The sequence below is a fragment of the Castor canadensis genome, chromosome 11 (assembly GCF_047511655.1).
Source record: "Castor canadensis chromosome 11, mCasCan1.hap1v2, whole genome shotgun sequence".
NCBI classification, from domain to species: domain Eukaryota; kingdom Metazoa; phylum Chordata; class Mammalia; order Rodentia; family Castoridae; genus Castor; species Castor canadensis.
Genome location: NC_133396.1, coordinates 127,254,907 through 127,279,612, shown reverse-complemented (window position 1 = coordinate 127,279,612; position 24,706 = coordinate 127,254,907). Strand labels below are relative to the sequence as shown.

At 40.0% G+C, this 24,706-nt stretch overlaps 1 protein-coding gene across 4 annotated transcripts in view; it reads right to left on the bottom strand.

Annotated features, from left to right (window-relative positions):
* Nucleotides 1–24,706, bottom strand: part of Dstyk (dual serine/threonine and tyrosine protein kinase) — a 54,934-nt gene that overhangs the window by 28,986 nt on the left and 1,242 nt on the right. For 2 of the 4 annotated variants that reach the window (XM_074048519.1, XM_074048517.1), the window contains exons 2-3: nucleotides 20,971–21,006; nucleotides 8,633–9,021 (exon numbers count right to left, since the gene is read on the bottom strand). The exons of 1 other annotated variant lie outside the window; for it this stretch is intronic. In XM_074048519.1, the coding sequence (XP_073904620.1) occupies nucleotides 8,633–9,021; nucleotides 20,971–21,006 (425 nt within the window). The remainder of the gene's footprint in view (nucleotides 1–8,632; nucleotides 9,022–20,970; nucleotides 21,007–24,706) is intronic. One more of the 4 variants, XM_074048518.1, reaches the window with a different exon arrangement.

Genomic DNA, 24,706 nt, shown 5'->3' with positions numbered 1-24,706 from the left:
GAATAGTTCTTTGTTTTGTTCTTTATTTTTCCCATTCCCAGCAAAGAAAAAAGGTCTCACCTTCTTTCTAATAAAGCACTAAGCTTTATGTTCAGGTAGGTCACATGATGTTCATTTGGCTGGCCACTTTGAACTTAGATAAAGTTAAAGTGCTTTTAGCATCTCCCCATTTGTAATTTGAGCAAACACTGCATAAATCCACCTACTCCTCACTCAAGTCCAGGCCAGAGGAATTTGCTGTTTCATCTGTGCCTCAAATTGCAGGGAATGTGTTCTGGTTGGAAAACTAGTCTGACTCTCACCCCTTCCACTACCCTGAGTCACACATTCTGGAGTGTGAGTCACTTCAGGGAGGTATTTTCAAAAGTTGGTATAAGAAATTTAAGGGTTTAGAATGAAATATACAATGCCTAAATATCAGTATCATAATCATATAGAATGATGAGATAAAGACTAAAAACAATCTCAAGAAATGAAAAACTATACTAGGTAGAGAATTATAAGGAGAATTTGTTTAAACTGCAAAGCCTCCTTAAACATACACATTTTTAAAAGACATAAATCAATTAATATTACTATATGAAGTCCAAATATTCAAAATCAAGGTAAGTATTATTTAGAAAATTTTCAGGAAGAATTTTTGCTTGTTTGTTTATTTGATGGGTTTTCTTAAAATTCTAAAATAAATGTTCAGGTTTTCCTTCAAGGACCATTGTGTGTGTGCAACTGAACCATCAGCCATAGCTGCCAAATCCATTTGTAAGACCAATACTCTTTAAAGAGACCAGTTGACTTTATTTGCTCATAGGTATAAACTCATTAAAAGAAAAAAATGGGTGAATGGTTTTCTAATGCCTACCTAGGAAAAAAAAAGCTGTATACTCCTAAATGTATCTTTTTTGTTTTGTTTGAGACAGGGTCTCACTATGTAGCCCATGCTGTCTCAAACTTGTAATCCTCCTGTCTCCACCTCCCAAGTGCTAGTATTACAAGCTTCGATCATCATACCCAGATACTCCTAAACCTATCTTGTACTGAACCAAACTGGACAGAAAAAAGGTCCCGTGCTTCCTTCCCAGTTAATGCACTTGTGCAGCTGGTCTCACTGTTCTATCATGACTGTCAGAAGACAAGCAAGGAACAGGCTGAGACCCTGGCAACAGCATAAATTAGAATGGAATGTGTTTTGTGATTCTGCAATACTCATAGCTAAGGGATGACTCACACTTGACAGTTATAAACAAAAGGGAAGCCAGCACTGTCTCCTGGAGACAGGGAGTGAAATAATAATAATTAATATCAAGTAGATGAGCCGGAGCTGGCCTGGGTTCTGTTACAGCCATCTAAGACAGAAATCTGACCTCAAACTGTTTCATGGAAGCCAATACCCCTTCCTAGCACCCAGGCATAGTACCTGTCACTTAGTAAACATCAAGTAAATAAGTGTGGAATGAATTACTGAAAAAAAAAAAAGATGCCTTTACTACTTGCTCAAAACCACATTCAATCGTCATGTAAAATCTTCTATCTTGAAACCCACATCCCACACATTTTATACCACGCATTTATCTGAAATTGCCTCTAGGAATGAAGCAATGAGTAAGCACTCTGTTCCTAAATCAAGGGAAAAGAATTACAGGGAATCTTGAGAGTATTCCTTAATTCCTATTTCAGTCACAATTAAGCTCCTAAAGAGATTTCCCTAGCAGTATACATTCTGCACGAATCAATGGAATTACAGAAAGTGACCTGTCACCATCAATTTTCCTGGCAGGATTAAGAGAATGTAACAGAAAGATGCTTGCTACTCTCCAAACACTAGAATAACACCGTTTTTGGTCTTGCTTTTTATTTAAAATGGCAAATGCCAAGAATTTGTCATGAATTAATGAAGAAACTCACTCAATTGCTGAAGGCTGACGGTTTGCTAAGAATATAGGCTTTTCCTGGTGAGGACTCCTTACTCCAAAGCTTACAGCACATTACTAAAGCTCAGTTATAGCAAAGGGAGGTTACATTAAGTGATGAGTCAAAAAGGAAGCAGTTATGTACTCAGGCTAAAGTTGGGAGGCAGCAAATGTCTTTACTTCCTCTACCGTTTCAAGCCTCAGGTTTACATCACACAGAAAAGAAGTGCACAGCTATATAACAGTCCTGTCCTTGCAGAGCAAGGACACAGCCTGGATCTCAATCACTGTTCCCATAGCCTACCCATCTTTACCTCCATTCCATCCTCATGGGGGCTTTTCTTGTTTGTTTTTTCATGAGGTTGCTTCTTTTTCATTTTTACATATAGTTTTCTGAACTCACTTTCACTTTTAAATATTAATTACATACTAAAGAAAATACCTCTCTATTCTTCTTACATTACTGAAAATACCTTAACCCTCGTTGGTACAAACAGCCTGCCTCCAACATTCTCCAATGGGGAGCTGTAACTAAATGGGTTTCTAGGCCATACCATGTCTCACAGGAAACTGGGATTAATATGAAGCTAACCCAGAGCGTTAAAATGGAGACAAGCTCATTTCTTTACCTACCAAAAACATCATGTGGTAATTCAGAGGCCAAACACAAAACCTGGAAAAAACAATTTACAATCACAGCCCTGAAATAGCCACAGAAAGCATGAGACCATCATACTACAAGTGCAAATATATTTACAATCCAAAACACCGAAGCTTTCCTTTGAGGAGCTGACTTATCCTCTCCATATTTCATACTGCAGTGCAGTAGGTAGCAGACAAGATGATGGCTGGGTGAAAGCCATCCAGGTATCTAGAGTTGTAGATAAAGGTAGGAATTTTGAGTCAGATTTATTCTCCTCACATTTACTAGATTTAAGGGAAAAAAAGAAGAAACAGTAGAATGGAAAAGAAAGAGGAAAGATTTCGCTTTTTTTTTTTTTTTTTTGGAGCAGGATCTAACTATATAGCCCCAGTTATTTCAACCTCCCTCCCAAGTGCTTGGATTTCAGACATATGTCCCATTCCCAAGAAAATTTTACTTTTTGTAACATCTTCTTCCTTTCATTTTATTATAAAAGCAAGTCATAATGAATCATGAAGAACTTTGTCTCTAATATTATAAAATGATAACTGTAAGTTAGCTGGAACAAGGACTGAAATTTGACAAAAGAGAGTTGTAATGTGGATGGTTATCAGGGAAGGGATGAGTGACTGAGAGTGAAATCCTCTTCTCAAGGACATCTATTTATTTATCCAAAGAGAAAAGAGAACTAGCTTACTATATGCCAGATGCTACTAGGTGCTGTATACATATGCTCTCATTTAAGTCTCACATCAAGCCTAAAAGACAGGGATTACTAGCTTCATCTTACAAATGAGGGCATAGAGTCACAGAGCTAAGTAACAAATGCTGGATAACTACATGATTATGCATTTGCATAACTATGAACCGTATTTAATCAGCCATTGAAGGCCCACTCTATGTCAGGCACTGTCTGACCTGGTGTCAGGGAAGTTCTTAAAGAAGAACTAAAGATGATGGGCAAGATGACTTCAGGCAAGGATCCTAACAACCCTAAGATTCTTATATTAAAAAGGGTATGCTGACTACAAAATACTCTACTATAAAACAAGATAATAACCTCCAAGGACAGGCTGAGATATCACAAAAGTAGTCAGAGAAAATATTTTCAAGAGTCTCAACAGCAGTTTCTGTCTGTTTGCAATCCTTTCAACCTTTGAGTCTCTAAATCTGGGCAAATTCCCTATCTTCAATGGCCTATACTCAGAGGGAGATGTAAGTTTCTAAGATAGAAAAACAGAAAGGAGGCCATTTCGCACAGGAGAGAGGTAGACAGGATCCTATCAAAGGGAGAAGACAAAGGAGGAAGATTAAGATTGTAATCTCTGTCAGATTTTCTCCCTAAGAGCTACCATTGGAAGACCAAAGATGAATGACAGTGACTGATGGTGAATTGAGAAAAGACCGCCTCAGCTTTACAATGGTCTTTTAAGAGACATCAAGGCTACTACAGTGAGCACAAGAATTAAAAAAATCTTGGGTAGGGTTGTAGCTCAGTGGTAGAGTGCACTACTTACCAGGCAATGAGGCCTTGGGTTTAATCCCTAATATCAAAACAAAACAAACTTTCCTCTAAGCTATACATATCCTTAATATGCACATTTCCGTATACACGTATAATGTATCCCAGTTTGGTTCATCCCCTCCAATGTCTCTTCCCCCTTCCCCTTCTTAAAATGACTTTGACAGGTTTCAGTGTTCCATATGCATACATGTATAGAAAATATATCAACCATATTCACCCTTCTTTACCTTCCCCCTACTGCTAGTACCCTCTCCTTAATGTGACCTATTCTATATTCCTGTCTTTCATTGTTTAAGTGTCTACTCATTGTTCAGTGTGGCTTTGGTTTGGTATTTCACAATAAATATACTGTACTTTAACCAGTCTAACCCCCGCCCCATTACTTTTTCTTATAATACATACATATATATGTGTGTACATATATATATACATATATATACACACACACACATATATATATATAAATTTTTTTTGTTGGGACTGGGATTTGAACTAAGGATTTCATGCTTGCAAAGCAGGCACTCTACCACTTGGGCCACATCTACAGTCCAATTTGCTCTGGTTATTTTGGAGATAGGGTCTTGAGAACTATTTGCCTGACAGGATTTAAACTGCAATCCTCCCGATTTCAACCTCCCAAGTAGCTAAGATTACAGATATGAGCCACCAACATCCAGCTTACAAAGTATTTTTTAAATGTGTTTACTTATAAGTCATGGAACTTGCCTGAGTCTCTTTTAATTCCCTGAAATACACCCTACTAGACATCATCATGAGACAACAGCCAACAGTTGTAGGGCAGTGTGGCTGCCGGGTGTCATGTACATTTGTCCAAAGGGCTAGACAGCACCTGGTGAGATAAGGGCAGGACAAATGAAGGTATACAATTGTCACAGTAAGTGAAGTACCACCGCCCAGCTGCAGAAGCCCATCTCAGGTTGGCAAAACACACACACATGGACACACACACACACACCATATTGAGCAACTAACTGGGAGACAGACAATGGCTCCATTAGACCACTAAAAATAAAAAAAAGGAGGTGGTAGAGATAGGTGTTAAAAAGAGGGGCTAAGAATGGAAAAAAAGTACTTTTGTGTATAATCACAGAATTAGTGAATATGAAGTATAATGAAACGCTCTGGCAACTGGAAAAATACTGTGTTTTAACACTGAACAAGGTTACAAGCACCAATGGCTTGACAGTATTCCTCTCCTGTTGAATTATGAATTGAGATTCTCAGGGGATCCAGAACTAAAAAGCTGGGACTCTCAGGCAGTGTAGGTCCATACAAATTGGACTATTCTAGAAGAAACTGAAAAATGGCTAATTTATGAGCACTTTAAAGTAACATATTAGAAGAATAACCATTGTATAAGAGAGAAGGGGGAAATTCTGCTTTGATAATTTGACAGTTCAAAATGAACATCCCATTTCCCCTAATTCAATCTTGGTTTCCTTTAGCTAAATGTTTCCTTTCTTTGCCACCCTCTCCAAAAACCAAATAGAGAAGAGCTTTTTAGAGCAAACTCACTGGTCCTAAATATAACTGTAGCTAGACAAAAGATCTTTCTCATAGGCATGAACAATCTTCCAGGTAGCTGTGCACTGCTCCCTGCAGTGAGATGAGCATCTGTTTAACAGAGATGGGATCTGATGTGTTTAACTGGGATCCTGACTGTAGAAAAAAGGCAGTGCCTGAATTCCACGAAGGCTGCAAGGCTCTCTGTGGCTCAACATCAAGTCGTGCTATACTTAGAACCACTGGGGTCTATTTCAGCTCTACATCAAAACCACTGGAAAAGAAAGCAGATCTGGAGAAACACTGGCTAAGGAAGCTTAAACAACCACTTGAAACAGCATGAGAAGTCAAGAGAATTCCTCAAGAAGAGTAAGAATCTGTATTTTATCTGCCAAGGTAAAGCTGGTTTGGTGTTGCAATTCCAGTCACCTCCTCTATTGTGACCTCAGTTTGTGTGCTTAGACATATCAGGAACAAGTCCTGGAGCTTTTAGTACTGAGATACATGTTCAAGTGTGCACTTGGGGAACAGCTTGCCACTTTCCTCCCTGTGGCTTTCTTGTATCACTTCAACTCATGGACAAAAGGAAACCAACATCAGAAATTTAAATCAGCCAAATAATCTGCCTCTCCTGCAGATGGCTTTCTTCACATTCCAAGATTATAAACTAAAATGGGAGAGAAAAATCACCATCTGACTTAAGCAGTCATTTCAGCTATTTAACGTGTATTTTAAGCTATAGGTCACAGTGTAACAGGTCACACAATCAATTTAGTGGGTTGCTACTATCATTTTTTCTTAAATTAAAGTCCAATAGAGAAGGAAATATCAGTGTGTATGGCAGGAAAAGAAAGTATTGTTTCATGAGACTTTTACTTCAAATGTATTTTTGTATATATGTTTTGGTTCCTGATAGAAAATAGGTTTCTTTTTAATTTCTTAAAATAAATTTTATTATGCATACTTGAGGTTTACCACACAATGTTATGAGATACATGCAGATAGTGAAATGGTTACTATAGTAAAGCAAATCAACACATCTGTCACAGCACATAAATCCTTTTGTGATAAGAACAGCTAAAATCTAGTTACTTAACAAAAATCCCAAATAAAATTTTGTTGAAAATTAGCTCTCTACATTTGTTTATCCTATATATCTGTTACTTTGTATCCTTTGACTCTATCTCCCCATTTTCTTCTCACAACCATAACCCTTCTCTCTTCCCCCAAAACAAGTTTTTATCCTGTATCTCTGTATATTTGAGCTTTTCTTTTTAAGACTCCGTATATAAGTGCAATCATACAGTATTTTTCCTTTCCTTCTCTGGATTACTTCACTTAACATAATGTTCTCCACGTCTACCCATGTTGTGGCAAATGGCAAGATGAATTAAAATCTAAAAACATCCAAAAACTCCTGAGCAATCAGAACCAGGAAGGAACTAGACTAAGGCAGTACTCTACAGAAAGTCTCTGTATAGATCAAACACTGATGCACTGTGCAGAAGCTCAGAGGTCAAATGAACAGGCCTCAGTCAATAAGTAAGGATCACTTGTGCCAGGAATGGTGGTCCACAACTGTAATCTCAGCACTTAGGAGATTGAGGCAGAAGGACCACAAGCTCCAGGCCAGCCTGAGCTATGTAGGAGACCTTGTCTTAAAAAAAAAAAAAAAAAAAAGTAAATAAAAATAAAAATAATAAAAATAAATGAATATTATGGTCAGAGCTATAAAGATTTATCTAAGAATTCTCACATTGTCTTGGAGCTAGGAAGTATGAACTCTCAATGTGAACAGAGGAAATTCACTAAAATGAGCTCAGAGAAAACAGGGGCTTGTTACATAGCCCCCTCTAGGGCAAAAGATAAAAGACATGGACTGTGGCCAAGTGCCAGTGGCTCACGCCTGTAATCCCAGCTACTCAGGAAGCAGAGATCAGGAGGACTGTGGCTCGAAGTCAGGCTGGGCAAATAGTTTGTGAGACCCTATCTCAAAAAAAAAAAAAAAACCTGCCACAAAACAGGACTGGTCGAGTGGCTCATGGTGTAGGCCCTGAGTTCAAACCCCAGTACCACAAAAAGAAACAAACCAAAAAAGATATGGACTGTGGGAGGAAGAAGCCAGTTTCTACTTCTAGAGTATCACAGGCCACGGCCACAACCAAAGGACTCATTCACTGACTGAGAGACCAAGACTCTTAAAAGAGTCTTAAAATGTGTAGAAGTCAGAAGGAAGAAGAAACCACTCTCCTGAGTCCTGCCAAATTAGCTAGTCCTTTCTGGCACAACCAAGGTGATGGTCTCTGCATTCTGAGCATGACCATGCTCTTTTATTCCTATCCACTCCTGACCCTTAAAAGTCACATCCTTTGTCTATCCCATTCCGTCTAGTTAGATGGCCTAGTCCTAGGTATTCAGTACCAAAGGAACACAGAACAGAAGACTCCTTTAGGGCAAGCCGAATACTGGAGAGACACTATGATCTCTTAGGAGACCACCACAACACCTGCACTGCCTTGGGAGTTTACTTCAAAAGAGAAGCCAAGATATTCTTCAAATAACAGGGCTGCTGTGCCTCCTCACACAGAGTCAGACCTGGGCTCTTTATAAGGAGGATTATGGTCCAGGCTGGCTTGGGCAATAAGTGAAACCCTATCTCCAGAACAGAAAGGACTGGAGGCAAGGCTCAAGTGCCTGCTTAGCAAAAGCCCTAAGTTCAAACCCCACTACTGAAAAAAAAAAAAAAAACAACAAGATGCAATTATTATATATTTCTTTCCTTTTGGACTAGGAGACAAGGTGGCAAGGAGACAAGAACATTACCCAGTGCTTTGCAGCATGGTGGACAGAAGCAAGCATAAGCACTGCTATTGCCTTGTCTGTTTTCAACTTCCCAGATTATGTTCCACTCACTTCACAAGCTACTACTCAGAGCCCAGAGTACATATCGCCAAGCCACATTTTCATAAAGTCAAAATAAAAGAAAAGCTGGAACAGATGTATACAATTGGTATATAAGTATCAGATTGGTACCTGTAAGAGGGCATGGTGCATTGTCACCTCCAGTTCAGCTAAAACATGAGCAGTGTCCTCACTGTCCTCTTGGACCTCCAAGTCCTCCTCAGGGATAGTCTCCCAGTTGCCCTGATGAGCAGCCAGTGTGTGCAATAGTTCATACTGTCCAGGGAGTGCCAGGCTGACCCGAGTCTGAGTCCCATAGATGAAGTGGAGGCGCCGAAGCTTACAGTTCTTTTCACTGTCCAGCTTGCTGGTGGGAAGCACCTGCACCCCCAACAGCTGGTTCAACAACTGACACTTGACATTACAGTCCTGGCCGAGGATCAATATGCAAGGGAGGCAGTCCACAATCTGCTGGAGGTACTTCTCTTCCTTAGGTGGGAAGGAAATGCAACTCAGCTGGCCTGGTGGGAGAAGGGGAATGTGGGAGGAGAAAGAAGAGAAGAGTGAGGAGGGGTAGAGACTCACATACAGACTCCATTAGGATGTCAGGGTTATAGAGAAAAAATTTCCAAGTCAGTTACAAGAAGTATCAGGAAAACATCCCAGTCAGAAAAGTTTCTCCAATGAGCTGGTGGAGTGGCTCAAGTAGTAGAGTGCCTGCCTAGCAAGTGTGAGACCCTGAGTTCAAACCTCAGTGCTGCCAAAAAGAAAAGGTTTTTTCAATTATCAGCTAGAGTTCTCCTCCTCATGGACGAGATGTTATTTCTGCTCAGAAAGGTGGCAGTGACCTATCTTCCCTCTACCTCCTTTTGCATCCAGTGTAGGAGTTTATAAGGAGTTTACAAGGATTCCATCACAAATGTAGGATCATTAAAATGACAATCACTAGGACAAGAGTTTAAGGAGAAACTGTATCTGAATGTGTCAAAATTAAAACCCTCCTTCTGACAGAAGCCTCAAACTTGAACCACATAGTCCTTTTAAACTTCTCAACCATACACAGTTTTAGCATAAGTTCTTCTCACCATGTATTTTATAACTAACTGTATGGGTCATCTGTATATACACATACACTGAAATTAAGAGCTTTTCAAGACTTGCATAAGTTCTATAGTGTTTTCTAGTTCAACTCTCTGATAGCTGGTGAGAGCATCCCAGCTGCCAACTCAACTTTTAAAAAAAATACTGGGTGCTCAATTAAGATCTATACCGCCTAATCAAGTTATATTCCTCCTGTTTGTGAATGACAAGACTCTGAGTAAGACAAAGGGGAAGAACTGCCCAGTACAATAAAAGCATAGGCAAATCTAGGAAGAGATGCAATCTATTTCAAAAATATTCTCCTTTGAGGACAACCATCACTAACCTACCTAAATGGCTAACTTACTCAGATAGATTTAAATAAGAGAGAACAAAAAGCTCCCTAAAGCATGAGAACCTGTTTGGGAAAAAACCTAAAGCTGGTTTCCTGAAACTATCAGAGTCTGAATTTACCAGTCTCCCACTTCTTCAGCCCCAGGGCCTACTTACATTTAAGATTCAGGAAGGCCAATCTTGAGACAAACACACACATTATAGTTAAAGTTTTGGGTGGTACTACTAACTGAAATACTATTCACTTTAGTCACTTAACTATCAACCACATTAAACGACTTGTAGACTGATTGTTTTGCTCATGTAATTGAAGCAAGAGGCCTGATTCATTTAAAAGGTGGCTGTACTTCAGAATGTACCTACCCTGTGGACTATCTCAAATCCTGAAGTTTCCTTCACTTCCACAAGTGGCACCTCCAAAAAGGTTAAAGAGGTCTGTATTCACCTGGACCCCTCTCTGCATTTCATTATAGCCCTTCCTTTCATATCTGTCTATGAATGTATCACACTGACCCAAGCATACACAGCAGCAACACCAGGCACTGAAACTAAGAAATGTACTCTCCTGGGAAAGAGATGGGCTCCTTTGAAAAGACAAAGAGCATTCACTGAGTGCCTACTTCTGTGCAAAGTATTTAATAAGCACAAGAGTGAAACACCAGCCTACTGGTCTAATCCTAACACAAGGGGGCACAACTAATTGTTTGTGTGACCACTTAGCAAGTAGCAATGGGCAAGTCCTGAGTCCCTTTGTACCTTGTTCACAATTACACTACACTTATCAGTTTATTCTAATTATGTTTATAATTATCAAATGCATAAAAACATCCTGTTTGTTTCCTCAGCACTTAACACAATGACGACACACAGTGCTTAAAATTATGCATTTGTTCTGTTTAAGAATCCCTTTTTTATGGACATTTGTCTACAGAAAACAACAAGAAAATCCACTAGGTATTTCAAACAGCACAGTATCATGATGAATAATACAAGGGGAACTATCATTCATAAAAATCTCCCTTCTCTCAACATGGAGAGTAGACAAAAGAACAGAATTGCATAATTTAACACCATAGCCCTGAACAGTAAGAAGTCCAGTCTTCTCTTCACTCTCATTTTTAGCTCTTTTCCCAGTCTTCCCAGATTCTCACATAAGAGTCTAAGTATCAATTCATACTGACAACTTTTAAATTCCTACAAAAGTTGTTTTATAATAAAAGCCTAAATGAGCTTTGTTACTGCTACTACTAAAAGTGGATAACAGAGAAGAAAACCAACTGAATTACTTTTCAGGACCAGAGAGAGAGGCCTCAACATCTCTAAGACAGAGTCAGGGACCGGAAAGCCAATAAAACATGCTGCAGCAGTAAAACCACAGCAGACACACCCCATTATTCAGCTGACCCAAATTATCACCTCTCCTGCTCCATCTCTCCTACAAAAACAGCCACTACAAATAAACCTGCTGCTGCCAAAGCAACCAAGGACCAGTGCAATGGAAAGGAGACTCAAGTAGAGCCCAGTTCTAGTTCTCCCCAGGCACTCTGTGCAAGGGTTCTACCTACAGCCTAGGACACTGAAGAAAGGTCTTCACGATGGACATTGCTATTTATCTGTTTTTTAATACATCACTATCCAAGCTCTTTGCTTCTCCCTCAAATCTTTACCATCTTTACTGATCTCCAATGTGTAAGATTTGAACAATGAAAGAAATGAAGCTGAAAGCAGATGGTTATACGCCCTCCTCCACTGGGCACACAGCTCAATGACATGGAGTGCACAATGGGAATAGCACTAGAGTTAGGGCAGTTTCTGACCCCAGGCTTCACCACCGACTAGCTCTGTGACCTTGGCAGTCCACTTGCCCTTGTTAAGCATTGAGTTACTTATCTATAAAATAAGGGAGTTAGAGTGGATCATCTTTAACATTCTCTTCAGTTCTAAAGTTCTAAGACACTATCAGTTTTAACTGTTGGAAGAGTAAGGACATAAGGGAGGTGGGAGGTTGGTCTGGCTGTTTTTGTTTTAAATTGTATGTGAATTTAATTATGCAAGCTCATCCTGGACTTCTGTAACTATAGATCAAAAAGCTGACTGAACTAGCCAGGAGCGCTAAGGACCTAGAATGCAGTCTTAACAGCTCTCTAAAGAAGAGATTAAAAACTGTAGATTGACAGTAGGAGGGAAGAAGGAAATCTGTTTCAGAGCTGGAGCAGCTGCCTCACTGACAGTTAAAGGACTTCTGAGTTAATAGGGTTTTCTAATGTAATTAATACAACGGCATTTGCATATGGACTGCCAGAAGGTAACAGCATGGCTTCTCAGCTGGCACCTATTAACCCTGCCAACCCTGGCTGCAGGAAAATTCACATCAAACTAAGTTTCTTTTTCTCTTTTCTTTTCTTTTCTTGGTGGTGGTTTTCAAATACAGTCTATCTTGACTGAGGCTACTTCTAAACAAAGGTTTCAAGTTAGGAGGAAGAAAAGAGCAACTAAGGGAGAAACCATTTTATTTGTTCTAGGTACAGTTAGTGAACACTTTCTGTGCATTGGTCATTTTATTTCCTTCATCTCATTTAATGCTCTGGATTCCTCCAGACAAGGACCTCTATCCTCGTTTAAAAATTTGGAAACAGAAGCTTAAAAAATAAAGTCAAAAATAGCACAGATCTCTCCACTTATCTAAGCAGATAAAAGGTGAAACAGGGTGTGCAGGAGCTGCACCTGGGCCTCAGAGAGCCAGGTTAATACTGAGCAGTAGACAATGCCCCCCACTACAATGTTTCCCAGTCTTGGGCCAAACACGAAATGTATTATTAATTGTAGGACTCCAACATTCACAGCCCCTATGAAAGTTGCCCCAAACCATGAGGAATAAAAGCTGGGGAGAAAAGCACTAGCAGTTGTACACTCTGAGACTCTTCATTTTGGAATCTTCATGAAGGGGAATGCACTCAAGCCAAAGCTCTTGTTGGAAGCTGAAAGTCAAGCTGGCAGAAGTGTCCCTAAAGTAACCCTACACAGTGGCTCTGGTAAGATCTCTTAACAGTTTTTAAGAAGTAGATTGTCCTGGTTCCTAGGAAGAGAGAGACAGCCTCCCTAGTAGCCCAGACCCTGTAGCAGCCATGTGCAAAGATGAGAAGGCACTCAGAGCCTGCTGACAAGTTCCTTTCAGGGTGAAACTGCTCAGAAGGCTGAGCATACTATAGAGGAAACAGAAATGCAGCTGACAGTTGAGGCTGTAATTTATGGGATACAGAAATGGAAGCAGTTCTTCAAAGGAACCCAAACCCCTGCTTCAGAGGGTATAGATTGTTATCTGGAAGGAAGCACATTAACATTAATCATTCTTAGAGCCATTAAGAATGATTCAAAAGAGAGCTGGGGGCATGGCTCAAGTGCTAGAGCACCTGCCTAGCAAAAGCCCTGAGTTCCAACCCCAGTACCAACAAAAAAAGAAAAAAGAATTCAAAGGTAGGGATGTGGTGAAAGGACACTAGAACCAGCCTGAAGGAGTCTCACTGACCAAACTGGGAACAATTTATGCATAACAATAAAAATGATATTAAGAGTTACAATCCAATGAAAAATTCAAAATTCCACACTGATATAAATAAGGGAAAAGGAAAATTCTTCTTTACAGCAAAATACCAACTAAGTAAATAAATACTAGAATGAATGAGGTGGGTGGGAATTGTCAATGAATGCTAGGTCTAATGGAAGGACATTTTTTGAGGAATAAGGTATCAGTGAAATCTCAGAGCAGCTCCCCACGAATGACTAATCAAGTATAAAGGGGAAACAGTGAATTTAAGATAAGGAAACCTAGAAGACACCCACCCAACTAGCAATCAAGCTTAACATCTGGGGGGGGGGCAGTAGGATTGTGCTATTGACATTATTTCCTCTGTGGGGTAGCATGTATCACATCATTTTTCTGCCTACTCCAGTTGAGGACTCACAGCCATGAGGAAACAACACGTAGATCCAGGTTAAGGGTCACCCTACAGAATATAAGCTACTTTTTAAACTTGTCAAAGACATGAATGTCAGGGAAAGGCCAAGGAACTAACTCAGGTTAAGGAAGTCTGAGGAGACATGGCAACTAAATGCAACACATGTTTCTGGATAAGAACCTGGACCTAAAAGAGTCATTGTCGGGATAGTTAGCAAAATTTGAATGGGGTCTGGATGGCAGCATTGAATCCATGTTCATTTCTTGATCAGGAGAGTTATATGCCAATATATAGAAGTATGACCCTGTTTGGGAGAACTGTACACTGCAGTGTTCAGAGATGAGACAATCTATCTGCATCTTGCTCTTAAAAGGTTCTGAAAAAAGATAAGGCATAATACATATGGGGCAAGGAGTTAGTTATGGTCAGACACATTAAAATGTTAACAACTGGGAAATCTGCATGAAGCAGGTATGAGGGCTCTTTACACTATTCTGGCAACATCTATACATGCTTGAAATTATTTCAAAAAAATATTTTTAACAATCCAAAGGGGTACCTAGCAAAACATATTCAGCTCTGGTTCTGGGAAGAAATCAATCAATGGGGGAAGAATGGTATGGGTTGCTTTTGTTTGTTTTCCCCTGTGCTAAAGCTTGCAAACACAAGTTTTCAAAGTTCTAATAAAGAATTACTCCCCACCCTCCTTCCCAAAGGAGAGATCAATAATTTTGCCGGACAAGGAAAAACAGCAGGAAACACACATCAAATACAGTAACAATAGGATTTAAACAACCTAACAGTTTTTTTCATTGTCCCTACCTTTGCCCAGCACATTACCTGCCTTCTTTTCAATCTTCCTGTGATGGCTTGTTTACTGTTGCCCATTCAGAGTCTGGGGAGTTCAAGGCACTAATCTGAGTTAAGTAGTTCAGAATGGGACTTAAAATTCAAATCCACAAGGCTAAGCAGCATAGACCAACATCATGTTCTAGCACCGGGTACTCTAATGAGTTGTCTATAACCATGAAGTTCATTAATTAAGAAGCCAGCAGAGGAAACTTGACTTTGCAGTGCCTGGAATTGCCCCTTCTGTCTACTCAGGAGTAAAGAACACATCACCACCTCTTCAGGAGTGCAGCCCCCCTGGTTAGCATACTCTACTAGTTTTGGTCTATACTGGCAAACCATTTTCTAAGCTGGAGCAGCAGAACTTCTCCAATTCTCTCCATGGAACAAGAACCAGCAGAGCACACAATTTGTTCCATTGGGAGAAAGTCAACTAGCTCTCCTCAGTGGGGTTCTTAACATGCCAAAAAATAAGAATAACTTTGCTCCTAATAGCTATTTTCCTTCACATTCTTCCTCAAACTTACATATCTCTGAATTAAAAGCTACAGCTAGAGTTTATTTTGTGGAATACCCTAAAAAGTAAGCTCTATTATAATGGTTCAGTCACTGTCCCTCTAATCTGGATAGAAGGTGTTATCATTGAAACTAGTCTTATAAACTGGCTGCATTTGTGACAGCGCCTTAGACCTTGCACTAAAAAAATGTTATTTTGCTAAAAATAATAATAATAATAAAATAAATAAGAGAGAAAAAAAAAAAAAAGAAAAGAAATCCTTGGAAATTCTCTCATTATTTGAACTGAAAATAAAAAGCACTAAACTGAAATCTGTCCAGCATAAATAAGGCTCTCACTATGATGAGGCTAAATTTAGACACTTCACAACCAAGTAAAAGAAAAGGGATAAAAGCACGTTTTAAAAAGAAATGTGAATTTTTAAAAAAATCAAAGGCTTTTATGAATACATACCCAAGACATCATTCTTTGAGACAACTTTGATGCCTCATTTAGCTAGACAAGTGAAAAGCAAAACAATTCTCAAGTCCTATTTTTTTCCATCATCCTGCCCAAAGAACAGCACTGCAGAGAACAGAAGCACAACTCATAAAGAGAGTTATGGTCAAAAGGTTCCCACAGCCACACAGCACACAGCTGGAGAATACATCTAAACCAGTCACACTGCCTGATGCAAAAGACAGAAAAATATGGCTGTGCACCATGGGCACTTTAATCCAGAGCCCATGGGGATCCATGGGACCCCATGCTCTGACCAACCTCCCTTCAAAGAGCTTTGGTTTGGACTTCAAAGGAACATTATGCATAAGAAACTTTCTCAAAGACCCTGATTTACAGCTGAAAGCAAGGGGCACGAATCTAACCACTGCTACATCTGTTCTCTATCGGGTGGCAAGTTCCAGAATCCCAAGATCACTAAACTCATCTGGCTAACAACTTGAGTCAATCTTCAAGCCTAGGAATGGCCTATTCTGAAACCAGAGATCCTCGTAGAGGACCCCAGTCAGGATTCTGGGAAATAAAAACGAAAAAACTGCATCTTCCACAGGGACTCATCTCTCTACTCATTATGAATGACACTGCTCAGATTCTATGGGCCATATAGGAAGCAAAACCCATCATCCCTGGAGGCTATTTTCCTACAAGAAGGGGTAAAATCTGCCAGACACCCTTGGCTCCTCTGTAATCCTAGCTACTCAGGAGGCAGAAATCAAGGAGTATCTCAGTTTGAAGTCACCCCAGGCAAACAGTTCATGAGACCCCATCTTGAAAAAAGCCCATTGCAAAAAAAGGACTGGCAGAATGGCTCAAGCAGTAAGAGTGCCACCTGCCCAGCAAGAGTGAGGCCCTGAATTCAAACACCAGTGCTGCCAAAAAAAAAAAAAAAAAAAAAAAGTGGGGGACAGGGTAAAGTCAACTTAGGTCATCCACCCACACCTCTCACACTCTTGTTACTGGCTTCTCTGTAAGTCACCTCCAAGAAAGACATGGAGATAAAAGAAGCTCTAACAGCAATCCTGCATTTGAATCATACAAACAAAACAATCATAGAGACTACAGTGAATTCTCTTGTACTTGGTCACAAAGTCAGCAGAATATCTCAACTCCTGTTGGTGTTTTTCCTTTTTGGGATGCTAGAGATGGAATCCAAGGCCTTACACCTGCAAAGCAAGCCATCTGCCACTGAGCTACACCCCCAGCCCTCAACTCTTTATCAATTCCACTTAATCTTACAACTTCCCACATGCCCGACCCCTATTTCCTCAAAGATAGCTGATGGTTCAGTAGGTAACCAAGTTGTATATATCCTCTAAAGGGGACATGATGAAACACTAATCCCTTCTCTGTAACGTCAGTTTGCAATTAACAATCTCCATTGGACAGAGTGGTTGACTACTGCACAGAATTAGGCATTAAATAAAGATTTGTAGACTGAATGAATATTAAGGATTTACTTCCTATACCATGGTGGAGCTATTACGGACTAGTTAGTGGCACTGCGTACAAATCATACTTTGGGGCCTGGAAATAATTCTTTGGGATACTGGCACAGAATCTAACTCTAGCCTGGTGAGTTATAGTGTGGTGGCACATGCCTACCATTCCAGCTACTCAGGAGGCTGAGGGGCTGGGTCACTCAAACCCAGGAATTTGAGGCCAGCCTAGGCAACACAGCAAGATTCCATCTCAAAAATGATTAAATAAAATAACTTCAGCCTAACTAGCCATCTATCATTGTTCTGTTTTTAGGGGCCAAACAGTAAAATGTGCAAAAAATATACAAAAGTCCGTATCTTCTGGGTGGGGCGGGGGAATGCCCTTCTGAAGTGGGGATTAATTTGCATTTAATTTCAGAACACCATTCCAAACATCTACCAGACATAAAAATAATTTAACAGATATTAATTTGCCCACTACGTACAAAGCACAGTATTAGGCACAAGAAGGGATATAAATAAAGATAAGCAAAAGTCTTTATCCTTGGAGGTTCACAATCTAGTCAGCAGGATAAGACAATATACTCATAGTTACATGCCAAGAAAACAACAAAGTAAATAACAGAATCATAACCTGACTGGAACCTGTAGAGATTAGCAATGGACATAATGTGAAGTTCCTATTTCTCTGTACTTCAATACACAGTTTTAAGGTTTTATTTTCAAAAGATTGCTGTTTTGTTTTGGGTTTTGTTTTCTATAGTATTTGGGATCAAACCCAGGGCTTGGAACATGCTAAGCATGAGCTATATCCTCAGCTTCAAAAGACTGTTTTTGTTTTTGGCAGTTACTAGCATTTGAACTCAGGGTTTCATGCTTCCTAAGCAGGCACTCTACCACTTGAGCCACTCCACCTGCCCTGGTTTTTGTGTTGCCTATTTTCAAGATAGGGTCTTGAGAACCTTCTGCCCAGGCTGGCTTCGAACCATGATCCTCCTGATCTCTGCCTCCTGAGTAGCTAGGATTATAGGCATGAGGCACAGGCACCCACTCAGCCAAAAGACTGTTTTTGAGGTGTATTCATCACAGGAATATTCCTTTTCTCTCTATCTAGTGGAAGCAGAAAATGAAGTATGAACAAATGAAAAGAAAAGTGGAAAGAACAAAACAAAATTTAATAACCACATTAGATTTTTTATTTAAATCTGTGCTTTCTTTACAAACTACTTGTAAGCCCAGGTGCAGTGACTCATGCCTATAACCCCAGCTACTTGGGAGGCAGAGATAAGAACATCAAGGTTTGAGGCCAGTCTGGGCCAAAAAAAAAAAAAAGGGGTTTTGAGACCCAATTTCAAAGAACAAGCTGGGAGTGGTGGCATAGCCTGTAATCCCAGCACTCAGGAAGCTGAGGCAGGAAGATCAAGAGTTCCAGGTCAACCTGGTTTACATAGTAAGACCCTGACTCAAAAAAACAACAAAAAAATCTACTTCCACCAGGCATTGGTGGCTATACCTATAATCGTAGCTACTTCGGAGGCATAGATCAAGAGGATCAAAGTTCAAGGCCAGCTTGGGCAAAGTCTCCGTGAGATCCTATCTGGAAAATACCCAACATAAAAAAAGACTGGTGGAGTAGCTGGAGTGGTAGAGCACATGCCTAATAAGAGGCCCTGAGTTCAAAACCCAAGATTGGAAAAACAACAAAAAAACCCTACTTCTAAGACTAAAGAACTGACAGCCATACTAAAATAAGTAATGACTTCTAAGACTAAACATATTGCAACTGATAATAAACTTAAAGACAATGTTTTTTCCTTAGGAGCAGGCAGAATTACACCTTTTTAAATAGCAAGCTGCCCTATGCCTTGGGAAACAGATTTTCCCAGGAAAGGGAGATTAGAAAGGGCAAAAAAAGCTGAAAAGGGAAAGGGTGCAAAGAGCTATTATGCTTAGGGAGGTCATTTCCTCCCAGGTAATGTCCTGAATGTCAGAGAGTAGGAACTGGGATAAAGAGCCTGAGTGGGCTCACTGAATCGGATAAAGTCTCCATTGAAGCTGATTAGGATTCCACAGCAAGCTGTGGAGCCTGGTTGACTCAGTTCTAACCAAGTCCCTGCTGCAAATTGCATTTTGTATTCTCATAGCCAGTCAGACAAGAACAAGAAGCTGCAGCAGCAGAAATGGACTGAGAGCCAGGAGACCTGAGCCTCACTATGGCTCCCACTTGAAACTGTTCTGTCCCACATTCCATCCTTCTCCTTATTCTTCCCTTAAACCTATGTCCCAACTTTCTAATTTAATGTTCACTATCCCTCCTGACACTAGCACAATCAAACAGCCACATGTATTTAGTACTAACCAGTTACCAAAGCTTTAATGCACATTGTCTCCAAATGTCACAACTTTATAAGGCAGGCATTATCACTTCTGTTTTATTTATTAAAATGTAATTAACCTTCATTTGTTTATTGTGGATTTCTGAAACAGGGTCTTACCATGTAGCTCAGGCTGGCTTCAAACTCTCCATCCCCTTACCTCAGTCTCCCAGCACTACAGGCATGTACCACCACACCCAGCTTAATTAACCTTTTTTGAAAGTACACTTCAGTGGGGTTTGGAGTTTTTGTTTGTTTGTGGTACTGAGGATTAAACCCAGGGTCTCTCACATGGTAGGTGAATGCTATACCACTGACCTACACTCCCAGACTTTTGTTTGTTTGTCTTTGAGGCAGGGTCTCACTAAATTGCCCAGACTAGCCTTGAATTTATGAACCTCCTGTCTCAGCCTCCCACATAGCTGGAATTATAGTAATGTGCCACCACAACCAGCCTTCAGTGGTTTTTAGTATGCTCACATAATTGTACAACCATCACCACTCTCTAATTACAGAGCATTTTTAACCCCCAAAAAGAAACCCCATTCTCATTAGAGACTGATCTGTACTAGTCCAAGGCCGATGTCTTTGACTCTTTATTCCTTCCCTCCCCACCCACTGCCATAGGTAGCACATTGTGCACATCCCACATTCCCTGGCACTACTACTATTTCTAACTCTAGGAATGCATCTATTTTGAGCATTTTGTAAAAATGGAACCACAATATATAGCATTGTGTATCACTCCTATTTTATACAGGAAGAACCTAAAACAAAATAGGCTAGGTAATTTGCCCAAGTCACAGAATTACTAAGATTCACTAGAACAGGAACCCAAGTCGGATTCAATGGTTGTGCTTGCTTCTGACACTGTATGCTGCATCCACAAGGGAAGAAAATTGAGAAAGCAAGAGAGTTTTAGACATAATTTGGAAAAATGGGGTTTGGTTAAAGTAATTTTAAAAACACTAACAACTACTACACATAATCTCTACTAAGCTTAAGTAGAGATTCACAGGCAACTCTTCTAAACAGATCATGGCAACCATTAGAAAGCCCACCATTCTAACACTGTCACTGTTTCACCTCATAGCCCCAGCCTCTCCCCACCCCATCAAGCCCCATCCAGATGACAGCTGTAAGAAAACACCTGTAATCCAAGCACTTGGGAAGCTGAGACAGGAGGATTCAGAGTTCAAGGCCAGCCTTGGCTACACAGCAAGACACTGTCTCAAAAAAAAAAAAATAAACAAAACCAGGTGTGGTGGTGCATTCTGTAATCCTAGCACTCAAGAGACTGAGGCAGAAGGATTTTGAGTTCAAGACCAGCCTGCAATACACAGTGAGACCCTATCTCAAAAGTCCAAGGGCCAGGGATGCAGCTCAGTAGAAGGGCACTTACCTAGCATGTGCAAGGTCCTGGGCTGGATCCCCAGTACTGCAAAAACAAACAAACAGGAAACCAGGCCCTTTATCCCAACATTTTGTCTCCCCAGCCCCCCAAAAAATGTTGCTCTGCCACTTAAATTTTCTAGGACAATGTCTATTTTGAATAAATTTACTAATGCTTTTCCTCTTCCTTAAAAGTTCTGGCAACCAATTTATACTAGGTGTGACAAAGTAAGTCAAGAATCTCGGAGAAACAGCTGTCAACTAACAAAAGGCAAAGAGCTATAAAAACCTAAGAATTAAAATTCACATAAAATGCCAATAAACTAGACACACCTTAGATTTCTGTACTCTCCCCACCATTTTATATGTTAGATATGTATAAGTTTTAGATTAGATTATACTTTTATAGAGGCTCAAGGTCCTTCTATTCCTTTTTATCTATCATCCAACATAAACAAATAGATGTACTATAATGATGATAATCATAATTATTTTTTCTTTCTTATAAGAAAATTGTAGGCCAGGCATGGTGGTGCAGTTCTGAAATCCCACACTCCAGAGGTTGAGGCAGGAGGATCCCAAAGTAAGGCCAGCCTGGGCTATATCTGGAGATCCTATCTCCAGGGGAGGGGAGGGGAGGATAGAACAGGGAAGGGAAGGGAAAGGAAGGGAAGAAAGAAATAAAAAGAAAAGCATAGAAGGAAGACTGATTTCCATTTAGGACAAGGCCAATGTTTTTACTTGACACTCTTTCCCCCATAAGTAGTACACTGACCAGCGCATCCCAAGCACTCAGGTGTCTATTTAAGTAATAGCTTATGTGGGGCTAGCATGCTTGCATGGCCTATAATGCCAGAACTTGGGAGGTGGATGCAGGAGGATTGCTTGAGTCCAGGAGGTTGAGATTACCCTGGCAATACAGTGAGACCCTGTCTTAAAAACAAACAAACAAATGAATAGCTAATACTTACATAGCACCTTACATAGCATTCCAGGCACTATTCTAAACATGTAGACAATATAAACTCCCAACAATTTTACAGGTAATCCTTATCTCCAGTCAAGGAAATATGACACAGAGTAACTGTGATTTGCTAAAGGTCAGTCAGTTATTAGCTAGGACTACTAACTAAAGGAATGAAGGAAGGCAACACAAATGACAGCATTCCAACCAGACACATTTAAGTCACTCCAACATCCTAAAATTGAGAGGTTTATGACAACCTGTAATAGGACCTCTCTTAGATCATAAAATAAGAAAAATACTTTTTTCCACTTCTACTTTTTAGTACTCTATCCTGTCCTTGTTCAGAAATGCTCAAAACATACTTGAGAGACAGAAGCAGGAAGATCTAGTGTTTGAAGCCAGCCTGGGCTATATACTTAGTTCCAGGCCAGTCTGGGTTCTGAGATCCTATCTCAAAAACAAACAAACAAACAAAACACAAACAGAAGTGCTCAAAGCCTTTATCTTACTGCTTCTGAACCCTCTGACAGAGGAAAAAAAAAATCAAAAGACAGAGGAGTCTCATCCCCTACAGTTATGTGAAAAGAAGGCCAGTAATTTGGGCAGCAGCAGAAGAAGTGAATTAAGGAAACTTAACTTACAACACAGTTTTTTGTACAAGCCAAGCTACTCTAAAAATATATCATTTTAGAGTATATTCCACGTGCTGTTTAACTTCCAAGTATCAGGGACATTATATATTTGAGTCAACATAAAACTATCAAAATTAAGAGGGAAGTATTATTTTGGGGTTCTTCCCAGTTCTTTGTGGTTGAAAGTAAAATGAAAATTTTCTTTTATATGGCACTATAAATAGTATATAAAGAGCTCTAAAACTGTTTTACTATTGTTGCCATCCTTGCATCCCAACAATTTCAAATTTATAGTTAGTCCCTGATCTTCAATTGCTCAACCATCACGCTGCATTAAGCCTAGACGCACACTTACATCCTGGAATGATTATAACCTTTCGGGGACTTGTTAGGTTAAGAATTGAATGCTCCCCTCTTTCACATCGCAAGTTCCTATTAATCAGAAACCCACATCCACAAAACAAAGTTGAAACAATCTCTGAATGACTTTGACTTTACAAAGTTAGCCTGTAAAAGGAGAGAACAAGAGCTAGTTGTCTTTTAAGGAGTGGTTTCTACTTTCTAACATGATTACCTAAGCTGCTAGCAAAGTGGCATCCCTAAAATATACATAGAAAGTGTCACCCAATTTTCGCTGGTGCATCCTTACTCCCAAATATAAAATCCTCCACACTGACAGGAGGGAAGAACTCTGTGGAACAAAATCAAATTGTTCCCAATCCTGTCATGTGCACCCTCCTGGGTTTTTATTTGGGATGGACAGACTCCAGAGAATGAAAGAGAGTTAAATACGCAAAAACTTCATTCATGACGCAGTCAGTTAGAAAAGCCAATGAAGCAAATTACAAAGGTGCATTTGTATTTTTAAGTTGACTTTTAGAGAATAAAAACAAAAGTCAGCCAAGATGCCATGAAAATTTCCATCTAAATTTATTCTGATTTTTTTTAAGAGTAACAAAAATAGCTGGTTTTAAATCAGAGCAGCAATAGCAGGCTTTCTAAGATAAGCTATGATAAACCGAAGAGCAGGGAAGCTGCTAAAAAGCAGGACTAAGGAGTGAACATAGTTAAAGAATGAAAGGGAGTGTCCGGTGCTGTTGGTTCACGCCTGTAATAGTAGCTACACAGGAGGCAGCGATCAGGAGGATTGCAGTTGGAAGCCAGCCCAGGCAAAATAGTTCATGCCTGTAATCCTAGCTACTCAAGAGGCAAAGATCAGGAGGAGGTGCAGGGGCTCAAGCCATAAGAGCACCTGCCTAGCAAGAATGAGAGTGTGAGGCCCTGAATTCAAATCCTAATGCTGCCCAAAAAAAAAAGTGAAAGGGCACATCCTGGAGTCCTCAGAGAATGGTAGCCCTTATACTCTGAAAGCCCCACAGAAGTCACATCCCTTGACAAGTTCATCTCCAAAGTAACAAATCTCTACACATAAAATGTCAAAACCACAACTTGAGAAAAGCCACTCATCACCCTAATCCCATTTATCCCCTGAGGAAAATAAGAGCTTTTTAATTGTTATCTAGGGCAACTAAGTGAAATAGTACCATGTAGGATCCTACCAGAATCTTATGAGCTCACTTTTGCCACCACTTCTGGGGTCAAATTTAAGCTGTTAAACGTGCATCTTTGAGAAGATAGACTCCAACACACAAACTCACCTTAAGTTCAAACTTTATCAGCATCTAAATTCAAGTTTCTCGAAGTGTGTTAAACCACCTGTATCAGAATCCCAGGGCCTTTTCATATTCAATTAGATTCTTAAGACCCGGGTTAGATTCTTAGTTGCCAACCAGACTCTGTAAAATAAGAGTCTGGAACATGGCATTTTTAATACATTCCTAGGACGATTTTAGTATGTATTTCAGCTTGAGAATCACTAAATAAAACCTATGACATTATTTGCCATGTTGTCCCCAAAATTTCTAATTGTACAGGATGCCAATCCCCTCGTCCCATCCTATTTCTTAATAAGACACAGTAGTTAACAAACCCTCCAGTTCCTCACCAACAGCAGTTGAAAAGGAAACGGGAAGGCTAAGGCTGGGTGCGGTGGCACATGGATAGGCGTGTAGCCATAGGTAAAGGATCACATTGAGGCCCATCGGGCAAAAATTCAAAACATTATCCCAAAAATAACCAACGCAAAA